This window comes from Nicotiana tabacum, chromosome 3 (assembly GCF_000715075.1).
Source record: "Nicotiana tabacum cultivar K326 chromosome 3, ASM71507v2, whole genome shotgun sequence".
Taxonomy (NCBI): domain Eukaryota; kingdom Viridiplantae; phylum Streptophyta; class Magnoliopsida; order Solanales; family Solanaceae; genus Nicotiana; species Nicotiana tabacum.
Genome location: NC_134082.1, coordinates 166,154,606 through 166,166,524, shown reverse-complemented (window position 1 = coordinate 166,166,524; position 11,919 = coordinate 166,154,606). Strand labels below are relative to the sequence as shown.

The 11,919-nt window shown below is 33.9% G+C and overlaps 1 protein-coding gene across 1 annotated transcript; it reads left to right on the top strand.

The window, feature by feature from the left end:
* Positions 1–6,322: 6,322 nt before the first annotated feature.
* On the top strand, positions 6,323–10,227 carry LOC107818566 (uncharacterized protein At2g34460, chloroplastic). Its single transcript, XM_016644604.2, has 6 exons — positions 6,323–6,494; positions 6,628–6,828; positions 7,354–7,473; positions 9,218–9,490; positions 9,591–9,764; positions 9,928–10,227. The coding sequence occupies exons 1-5, from the start codon at positions 6,366–6,368 to the stop codon at positions 9,753–9,755; spliced, it is 888 nt and encodes a 295-aa protein (XP_016500090.1). The 5' UTR covers positions 6,323–6,365; the 3' UTR covers positions 9,756–9,764; positions 9,928–10,227.
* Positions 10,228–11,919: the final 1,692 nt, after the last annotated feature.

Sequence of the window (11,919 nt, the reverse complement as noted above, 5' to 3'; positions counted from 1 at the left end):
GAGAATATGACTCTGTCTATTTAACAGTCTGCGCACCAGAAATCCGGATAAGGAATTCTGTTAACCCGGGAGAAGGTGTTAGGCATTCCCGAGTTCCGTGGTTCTAGCACGGTCGCTTAACTGTTTTTATTCTTGGCTTAATTATCTCGATTTTACATTTTTATTGCATGATTTTGTTACCGCTTCTGTTTAGATTGTTTACAATTAAAGACCCTTCTTCGAATCGAATCACGCATACGTGTATTCGTTTTATATATTATATTTTTTTTAACGTGAAAAATCGTGTCACGCGTACGTGTACACAATGATATTGATAATATATTTATTATAATTTTTTTTTCGAAATTGTATTTTTAAATAAAATCAAGAACATTCGCACTTTTTATATGATTAAGTAGTGAACCGCACATCTCGGGTTTTATGAAATTAATTTAAGATCCTCCGACGAATCTCTTTTTAATAAAAATTTGCTCGGAGTTGCGCGAACGCATAATCCGAATTGCCTTTAGAAGTATAATCAAGTCACGCGAACGCATCCTTAATTATGCAAATATTCTTGACGGTAATATAAATTCTCTACAAATGTTTATTGCATCCATCTATTTTTAAATGTAAGAGTCATGGAGAATCACCGATTGGGATGCCACCAAATTTCTTGACAAAGAATTCAAAATTTATTAGGCGTTGCTACAAGTCTTATTTTACGCGTACGAATTATATACCTCAAAACTATTCAAATTTTAAAGAATTAATGATATGAAAAAGAAACAAACAACATGTAACTAAAAATACTACCATTTTTATCGTGGATACAACATTAATATATCCAAAAATCGAATCGCATATAAAACTGGAAAAAGAATTAATTTGATAGACAAATTAATAGTTTCTGAAGAATTTTCATTGTTATATTTAATGCGAACTCTATTTCTACATATCCTTGACATAAAATGTTGCGATTCGTGCTTATAAATCCCATATCCTTCTCATATACTTGTTTTTAGTCCAAAGTTATAATTATTTGGTTAATTTTGCTTACGAAGATTGAGTTTGAGATAAATAAACCAATTCTTATTCTCTGCCTATGCGAATATTTGCAAACACTTAACTCTATATTTTGTAAAAAAAATCATTGACATTATTTCATATATTAAAAGAAATGAGTTGATCGCGTTCCTAAAATAACTAAGCCATTAGTTATTAAGAAAGAGAACTAATCTACCAATTGATTTGATACTATATTAACCAACTAAAACAAAACTGAAACTTAAACTAATAAAATTTAAATGAGTAGAAGACAACCTTATAATTCCAAACTTCATTTACTTGCCATGTTGAAGCTCTTCACAACATGAGTTTAAAAGATATGTACCTGATATTGGAAGCAAAAGAAAATGAAGATGAAAATCAGCAACAGTAATAACAGTGCAACAACAACAACTGCCCAGCAACAGTAACAAACCGGTAACAGACCGGTGGAGTAGTAATCCCCAAAACAAAAGCTTTAAGATTTAAATGAAACAACAACCATTAATACTAATTTCAAACAAAGAAAGAAAGCAATAGATTTTTTAGCTTTTATTTTTATTTTGAAAGCTTAAATATTTTTTCGGAATTTTTCTCTCTTCTATTCTCTGTCCATTTTTTCTCTCTATCTGTGTGTGTATTTTTTCTCGTATATTTTCTTATCTCTCTCTGTATTTTTTCTCTCTATGTCTTCAAGACTTCACATATATAACACATCCCATAAACCTTTCAATTAATTAAAATCAATACTTTTTCTCTACCCAACCCATTATCTTTCCACTCATCCCCATTACATTAAATAAACATATCACACCACCCCATTATATTTTGTCCCCCATGCTTTATTTAAAATAATGCAAGATTCCCCTTTAAATTAAATCTTGTCCCCCTTTATATTAAACAACTATATCACAACTCACCCCATTTCATTTTGTCCCCCATGCTTCAAATAAACAATTTCAAAATGTACAATTCCTAAACTACCCCTTACGACCTTACTGAAATTACCAAACTACCCCTGAACGTACTACAAATTACCAAACTACCCATCAGCTATAACACATCATTTAATCAAACATAACCAAAATATAGACAATATGATTAATTTCTAACAATGTTCAAACAACAAATTTCATGAACATGATTTCTTCAACATTTCAACAACAAAGCACATGAACATGATTTCAACAACATTTCAACAACAAATCACATGAACACAAATTGAACAACAAAGAACAACTAAAATTTGATTGAACAATATTTTAGCAACAAACAATCCTATTTTCGGATTCAACAACAACAACAAACAAGTATATTTAGATTTCTAAATTCAATAATATTGAACTTAAAATCAACTACTCTAACAACATTACAACAAACAATTCCTATAAACAAGATTATGAGACAAATTCAAGAAATAATCATAAATGATAAACAAAAAATCAAACTATACACATTTCGGATTCAAGATCAAACAAACATAATATGAACATGAATTAAGTCTAAAAATAAAAACGATGGATTCAAATGATTAAAACCAACATACTTCCCTTATTACAACTAAATTCTTTTAGGCAAATGACAAAACAAAACCTAAGAAGAAACAATTATGAACTTAAGCTTGAACTTAACAATATTAACAATTTCCGGAAAATACATAAAATACATGAAACAAATTGAAGAAACAATTAATTAAACTTCAATTTGTATCTAACTAATATTAAACTAACAAATATTCATTTAAACAATAATACAAACATGAAATAAACATGAAAACAACTAATTAAACTTCTATTTTGAAATCTGAAAATTAATTTTAACAAAACATATGAACAAACTAGAAAATTATTTTAACGATGAACAACAAACAAAACAAGAATCAAATATTTAGCGATTTTGGATCCGAAAACAACGAACAAGATATGGACGAAATTTGAAACATAAACCAACTAACCGATTCAAAACAACGTCGAAGAAATGAAGAAGACGAAGCTTGCATTGAAGAAGAACTTTGAAGCAGTAGCAACGGCGTTATCATGGCAGCAGCACGACGCTTGCTCGTCCATGGCGGAGAAGCAGCAGCTCGGAGGAGAAGGAACAGCAGCAACACGAGTAACAGAAATGTGAGCAGCAGTGCTGGTCATGGCGAAGAGGCAGCAGCGACGCAGCAGCACGACGGAGCAACGGTGGAGCTCGTTTTTGGGCTGGTTTCGAGCAGCTCTCATTGCTGCGTTTTGGAGAACGGAGCAGCTTGGTCGCTTGGACTTGAAGTTGAGAAGATGGAAGCAGAAGGCCCTCCGTGGATGACGAAGGAACAACAGTAGCAGCTGCAACAACTGGAAGAAAACGCAGCAACAATGGCGGACGTGAAGCTACTCCAATGGTCATTTGGTTTCGACAACGGGAAATGGGGGGAGAAAGCAGCCATGGCTGCTCGTGTTGGGGTCGATGGGACGATGGAGAATGTCGTGTGTGTGTGTATGTGTGTTGAGGTGGTGGAGGCGTGAGGAAGGGCAGCCATGGGAGGTGGAGAAGCTTGAGGAAGGAAGAAGAAGAAGATAGGAGGGGTGGGGGCGGATGACTTCTTAGTTTTTTAGGGTTTTTTCTTCTTTTTTTCTTTTGTTTTGTGTTGTTTGTAAGATAATAGGGGTGTTGGGTTATGGACTGGGTCGACCCAGTTCGAAATGGACTGGGTCGTAGGGAAGATTGGGCCATTTTTTGGGCCTGTGGCTTGAAATTGAAGAAGAGGCCTAATTCCGACTTTCTTTATATTTTTGCTTTCTTTTCTTCTTTTATTTCTCTAAAATTAAATTATAAAAATACTTAAACTATTATTAAGAACTAAATTAAGTTATAAAAGCACAAATTAACTCCCAATAACAATTAACACACAATTAAGTAATAATTAAGCATAAAATTGTATATTTGGACATTAAATGCTAAAAATGCAAACGATGCCTATTTTTGTAAGTTTTTAATTTTTGTAAAACAAATTCAATTACTAACAATTGTAGAATTAAATCTTACATGCAAAATGCAACATATTTTTGTATATTTTTATTAATTTAGCAAATAAACATGCACAGACAAATGCAAATAATTATTCAAAATATCACAAAATTGCACACCAAAGAAAAATCATTTTATTTTTGAATTTTGTTTTGGGAGTAATTCTCATATAGGGCAAAAATCACGTGCTTACAGCTGCCCCTCTTTGCCCGAAGACACGAAGGGTTTTCGTGCAAAGCTGATTCTGATGCTACAGTAGTAATCGGGATACTAAGAAGTTTCGTGAAATGGATGTTATCATGCATTGGAAGAATCATTCTGGAAAATATCCTGACCAATCAGTAATGGCGCGAGATTTACATGCAGCCATTTCAATTCCATCTTTAGCTCTGCCAATTTTTTTGAAATAAAGCTACACATCTGATGTTAACTTAGTTTTTTTCTGACTTGGTTCTGCAAAATCATTTACCTCCACAACCTCCTCAATATGTTCATGTGTTCCATTTGAATCATCCATTGATCTTCCTGTAACGAAATTTCAAGAAGTGTTAAGTTTATAAAGTAAACATCACTGCCGCTAATAAGAGTTTTAGTATGGTATATTCATTCATATCCAAAAGAGTAGTTGGTAGTATCATAAATTCATAATCTTTCTTCTTTAATCCTCCCGAGAACGTACATTAAAAGCTGGCTAATCCTTTCATAAATTAATATATTTCTTGCATTGCAGCAAGATTTCCATTAATTTATTTTAGTTACTTCTAGCTTAACTTTTTATATTTTTAATTAATTGTCTTAACACAAATCAACACATAAATCTAAAGCCGTCAAAATATAGTAAATAAATAAAAACGAAAGCCTAAATATGATCCATATACATATACATATGCATATAGAATAGACATAAACCCAAAGTAAAATAAAAAAATATATATGCATGGGAATAAAATATGAAGCAAACAGATCTTAGTCATGTATATAATGGATTGAATAGTCCAAATATTGAACTTATTTATTTGTAACAGTTAACTCAAGAAAAAAAAACTAATTACCTTGTAGTGAGTCGTCGATGCCGAAGATCAAGAAAGAGGTAGCGATAAGAAATTGAGGATTGAGGGGAGGTAGACATAAAGTTGCGGTAGTATGTTGACTATTGAGGAAGAAAAGTTTATGATTAGGGTACAAGACTTACGTCTTTAGCCCATTTTAAATCTTTACTTCCTTTTTTTTAATTTAAAATTTGAATTAAATAAATTATTGGCCCGTGGGCCAGCCTCAGTCAAGCCTCAAGGGCCACAAGCTAACTTGGGCCGAGCTTCTTAGCCTCGATTATAGAATGGGCTTAAAATATCTTAGCCTAACCCTACCCTAGTAGCGGGTTGGGTTGAGCTAGCCTCATGGGCTAAGCTCATTTTGACGGCTCTAGGAATAGAGATACTGATTTCATTATGTAGTTTGTGATTCACGGCGTTTCGGGTCTTGGGATAGTTGTGTACATTCGAGAGTGATTATTATATATGCCAAGCGGCATCTTAAATTGCTTATTTAAAAATGTTCTTGTTAGTTGTTGGCTTTTATGTTTTTATTTCATTTCCGCAAATGTTAGACTTACCTAGTCGTAGAGACTAGGTGTCGTCACGACGGTTCACGGAGGGGTAACTTGGGCCGTGACACTAATGCATTTCAACCACCTGGAGAATCAAATAAATCTCTTTCAAATTATCTACGGTATTTCACTCATCCTCATTTCATCAGAGACACATCCATAAACGATGAATTTTGCCTTTCTTTTATGGTTTGAGCATAACCAAAGACAAGGGGGGAAATTATGTTGTAACTCCACACTCCTATGTTTAATATGGACCTTTTTTCTTCTCTTCTGGTGGATCACACGAAGGAGATGACTAACTAATGAGGAAGAATTGCAGTAAATAGAAGGGATTTGGGGATTTCCGTTAGGTTAGAGGGCAAATTTGAAAACTTTGCTAACAGTGAGGATATATTTGACCCAATAGTATAACGAAGGATAAATATAAATAATATATCAAAGTAGAAGGATATATTTGGCCATTTTCCCTAAAAAGAAACTAGTGCAAGTTTAACTCCATAGTAATTATTTCATGATAGAAAAAACTCTCAAATAACAAAATAAAACTTTTTAATTGAAAAAACAAGAAAAGAAAATTAGACAAAAAGATAGAACAAAGAAAATAAGATAATGATTCATGGGCAATTGGGACCAAGCAAGTTGGAGAAGTATAATGTCCGGTAAATGGCAATATAACTGAAAACTTACACTAATTGCCACGGCCCCAATTTGGAAAATATCAATGGCTACTGCCACTGGTATCTGCTTCCTTAGAACTTCTCTCTTTCAAACTTTTTCTTTTACCTCTAAACCGCACTCTGTTACTCTCTTTGACAACAAAGTTCACTCTTTTCATCTCAGAGCAGCAAATGTAACTCTCTTCTCTTAAAAAGTTTTACACTTTGTACTTGCAATTTTCAAGATTTCGTGATATTCTGAGAAAATGAACTTCTGCTATTTGGGGTTATTTGTCATCTTGGTTTTTCTTATTTTGTTAATCACAGATAGAAGGAAGTGAAATTGAAGGTAAAGAGGAAGTGAGTATCAGTGAAAAGAAGAGAATATTTGTTGCAGGTGCAACTGGGAGCACTGGGAAGAGGATTGTTGAGCAGCTTTTGGCTAAGGGTTTTGCTGTCAAGGCCGGGGTTCTTGATATTGATAAGGCTAAATCAATCTTATCGGGTCCAAACCCTGACCTTCAGATTGTGAGTATTGTTTTATTAATAGATAATTTCTCAATCAGTAGATGATTATGCAGTAAAGTATGGTACTATATAGGTCAAATGTTAAGCACAGAGAAGATTTTGCAATGAGGCCTAGTTTAATAGGGGAAATGCCTTTACATTTCATCTAATATATTTTGGGTTATTTGTCCAATTCTATTTGCTTTTTCGTCCTTCATTTTGAATAAGTTTGTAATCTTTTTTCTCTCTCGTAATTTCTTACTTATACTTCATCCTCTGAAATAGCTTGTTTTTGTCCGTGTATTCAGGTAATACTTTTAGTTTAAATAGAAATGGATTAAAATTGGAGATTGCCTCAAAACTTTTAAAATGTGATCATTTAGCATAAAGGTGATTACATTTTTCTCTCTGAGCAATTGATATTGCAAATGTATAGAAAAGATCAAGGAAGAAAGGTAAGTGAATAGCTTAACTTTGGAGTAATAATGTTCATTTATGTTTTTGAATTATTGTTACGTGAAATCAACTCTATTATGTTATTTTCAGGTTAAAGCGGATGTCACAGAGGGATCAGCAAGGCTAGCTGATGCCATTGGCAATGATTCAGATGCAGTAATATGTGCTACAGGTTTTCGGCGTTCATTGGATTTTCTGGCTCCATGGAAGGTTAGTTAGTAGTCATACTTACCATATGTAGTTTGAAAGAGATACTGATTGATCTGTTTGGATGTTCTTTATGATAACATGATTTACAGGATATGCATATTGATCCAAGGAAAAAAAAAAGAACCAAACACACACAACACAAACAATTAAAGAAAGAAGTCCAGTTGGGCTTGTTAAGAGTCTGAATTCTATTTCAGTTAGACAGTTTCTTAACATGATGACACACTTTAAATGGGTGCTAGCCATGGGCTCATTCTTCGGCATTGAAATAAATTATACCAAGTATTTTTTGTTCTTTTAAAACTCACAATGGAGATTTTTGTGAATATGCTACCGAATCTCAATTTCGTAAATTTGCTCTTTCGCGTTAAAGAAACTTAATTCCCTTGAAGATTTGTTACACTTCAGAGAAGAAAAATGGAGGAGTTAACAGTTTCATGTTTCTAAGACTTCATCTTTTTTGGTTTATGGAGAACATTTTCATTCTTTTCTCAGAAACCAGGCAAGTCGGTTGTTACTAACAATTGTTTCTCCGGTGGGGTTGTTGGTGTTAATTGTGTTTTTTCTTTTTTGTTACTATTTTTCTCTTCCTGTTATACCACCCTTTAAACTAGTTCCAGGTTTACTCAAAGCAATTTCAAATACAGACATTTTAGGTTCAATTTAACTTTTAAGACCATAGCTTCATAAGAATCCTTGTCATAGCGCCCGGAAAACAGGAATCTTGAATGGCATGGTTAAGTAGGTTAAGGCCTACAAGATTGAATTCAGAACAGACTTGCTGTCAGAAGACCAAGGGTTGTTTTTTTGAGAATGGTAACATGTTATATATTTGTAGCACGAAGGCTGTGCTAAAGCCATCTATACAGATACCTAAAAAGAACAAAAACCATAGCTATCTTCTATCTCCTACTACAGGGATCCTATGATATCTATCATTGAATCAAAATCCTGTACAAAATCTTCCTTACACCAAAAGTGAAACAACAAAAGACAGTTCATCTTAATCTTCTGTAAGGAGTTGCTGTTTCCTTCAAAACATCTATTGTTTCTTTCCTTCTGAATGGTCCACCATATGCATCCTGGGATAATCTTCCACCACTTATTGGAAGACCAGTTAGTATTGAAACTGCAATTCATGTTTCAGGTTTTATGAAAGAATTCCTTGCCTGTAAATAAAAACACCAGACTTGATTTCCTTCCCTAGCCTTTAGCTGGATTGAAAATCATATGTAATTGAGGTTCTGCAAAGCAGCATCAAATATAGTGGCCAAAAATTTAGTGGATTCAAAGGAACAACCATTGAGTTCGAATGTTCTAAAGAAAAACAGCCATTGAGTTCTGATGTTTGCTTAGGTGTTGAATGCTCAAGGCACTAGAAATGTTGAGAGGCTTTTCGTTTGCTTTCAAGAAAAAAACTGAACTTCCCGTAAAGATGTATAGAGTGCGAAACATATCACCTTTACGTTTCCACTGCTCGAGTTTACCTTAAATTTATATTTTAGATCTATTCTATTCCTTCTCTTTTATAGCCAGTAGCGCCTCTGTTGATATTTTTCTATCCAGATCATTGTTCTCACGATTTTCCCTTGGTTATACTAATTACTCTAGTAAATTATGAAGCAAAATTTTATCAGATATTTGTAGCTCTTCCGCGTCATTGAGGTTGACATGTTGACCCATCTATTGAATCTTGCTGCATTATCTTCTACTTGTTTAACCCCTAGTATACTCATTCTCTTAGGTTGATAACTTTGGGACAGTGAACCTTGTTGAAGCATGCCGAACACTTGGTGTTAAAAGATTCATCCTTATTAGCTCCATTCTGGTCAATGGGGCTGAAATGGGCCAATTGTTTAATCCAGCATATGTATTTCTCAATGTTCTTGGATTGACATTGGTAGCAAAACTCCAAGCTGAACAATATATTCGGAGATCTGGGATCAACTACACAATAGTAAGGCCTGGTGGGCTAAGAAATGATCCACCTCAAGGAAACATCGTAATGGAACAAGAGGTAGTAATATGCAGCTTTCTCATTGTTGTTTTCCATGTCTAGTTATATATTTGTCAACCTGATTTTTCTAAGATGCTCATTGTTTTTCCTCAAAATGTAGGATACCCTATATGAAGGCTCAATATCTAGAGATCAGGTAGCTGAAGTAGCAGTTGAGGCATTACTCCATCCAGAATCTCATTACAAAGTCGTGGAGATAGTAGCTCGTACTGATGCCCCTAAACGTTCATTCGAGGAACTATTTGGTTCCATAAAACAGCACTAACTTGTCAAGGTGATGTTTTCTGTCTAACTTTATACACATTATTTATAAATATCGTTATTTGAAGACCCCAATGTAACAATTCTATTGTGCAAGATCCTTCACTTTTCTCACGTTCTTGTGCTTTTACAGTTGTTAAAGGTCTGTAGTTGACCACTGTTTTATTATACTGCAGGGAAGCAGAGGCGGCTCAAGCTCATATGGGGCCTAAGGCCAAAGTTTAATATGGGTCCTAATGCCAAAGTTTGTATCTTTGTCAGATTTCTCATAAACTTCTTCTTCAATTTGGATTTTGTTATCATCTGACTCAAAGTTAGTGACTTGTTCATCTACAGAATATTCTCCTACATTTTGCGATTTAGTTTTTTTATTATTTGTCAAAAAATTCTCAAGAGCTCCTTTTTGAGATTTTATTAAATTTTCAACTTTTCTTTTCTTTTGGATTTTTTAATATCCGGATGCATATTTTCTTGTAGACATGTTTATATTCTAAAAATATGTACATAGTAAAATTAATAAATAACAAATAAAAGTAATACTAGAAAGTTAGAATGATATTACCCGACTAACTGATTCAAGAAGTTTGAAGACTTTGATTCCAAAATATCTAGTTGTTGGCTTGTTGGAGTCTTGGAGAAAGAAAGAAATATAGTAGAAAGAAGATGGGCATCAATAAAAAGGAAGGAAGAAGGTATATCAGTGTGTCTCATTCTCCTATATGGAATATGAAGAATGAAATGAAGTTCAAATGTTGGATTGGGTCTTGGAATTATTTGGGAAGAAGAGCAAAAAGTAAAGTTGTCAAATCAAATCCAAGTGACAACTATTTTTTTAGTACTATTTTAAACTTTACTTTATTAATATATTAAAACTTTTTCTTTTTTTATATATGAAAAGTAAAAAAGTACTATATATATTATTTATTTTTAAAAAAAGATAAACCTATAAAATATATAGTATTCCTAAAAAATGGGGCCTTCCAAAATTCGGGGCCTAAGACACTTGGTAAAAATAGCACGGTATAGCCAGTTTTCGGACTAGTCATTCAAAAATAGCTAGCGTTTACGAAGTCAATGAAAAATAGCCACTATTTTGCTGCAACAGAGACCGGTCCAGCATAATATATTGGAGTTCAGTGCACCTGTGTATGAACTCCAGCATATTATGCTGGACCGGTATACTTTGCTGACCCCAGTATAATATATTGGAGACTGGAGCACCGGTGCTCCAAACTCCAGTATATTATACTGGACAATTATACTTGCTGGAACTCCATCATATTATGCTGGAGTTCCAGCATACTTATCCTGAAACTCCAGTATAATATGCTGGAGTTCAAGCATACTTATGCTGGAACTCCAGTATAATATACTGGCGTATTTTCCGGGTTTTGAACAGTGTTTTCGCTCAAATTTATCTTTACATGAAAAGTGGCTAAATTTCGATTATTTTTGAAACTAGGCTATTTTTGAACGACCAGTTGTAAATCTGACTTTTGAATTTCTCCCAAGACACTTGCCTTACGGGGCATTTGCATCTATACCCGTTTTTTGTGTCACGTTTTAACTTGTGGCCGCTTTGCAAAAAAAATTGCAAGCGTACCCGCTTTTTCGCATAACTTCAGCATACGGGGCTGAAGTAGCAAAGACAATCACGCAAAACTTCAGCATTCTAGTAGACGGGCCTGAAGTAGCAAGTGTGTTGAACCAAGTGTGCTGATGTTTTTATTTTTGTAACTGGCGAACTTCAGCTCTGAAGTTTTTGTTTTTGTAACTGGCGAACTTTAGCTCTAGAGCTGAAGTTTTTGTTTTTGTAACTGACAAATTTCAGCTCTAGAGCTGAAGTTTTTGTTTTGTAACTGGCGAACTTCAGCTCTAGAGTCATACATTGTAGCAGTTCAAATACGAAAGGCATAACAGCCATACAAGTTTCATAAATATCAAGGTCCTATGTAATTTCTTATACAGTGGGGTTCTGACTTGGATCTTTAAGAGAAATCTCAATAAGAGTACATCCAATAATCAAAATAATCATCTCCCAAGTCTCAGTAAATTTTAATATCTATTGTACCAGTTACGAGGTTTTGTTTTCCTCCTGGGCTTGGCATCGAGGAATGTCAGAACAACGTGAGAAGAAGTTTTAGGTAACTTCAAAACCTCCTCTGATG

What these genes read in the sequence shown, in the direction of transcription:
- LOC107818566 (XM_016644604.2), top strand. Translation starts at nt 6,366, where the DNA reads ATGGCTACTGCCACTGGTATCTGCTTCCTTAGAACTTCTCTCTTTCAA. An exon ending in TTCATCTCAGAGCAGCAAAT is followed by an intron (nt 6,495 to 6,627) that starts GTAACTCTCTTC and finishes TGTTAATCACAG; the next exon opens with ATAGAAGGAAGTGAAATTGA. An exon ending in ACATCGTAATGGAACAAGAG is followed by an intron (nt 9,491 to 9,590) that starts GTAGTAATATGC and finishes CTCAAAATGTAG; the next exon opens with GATACCCTATATGAAGGCTC.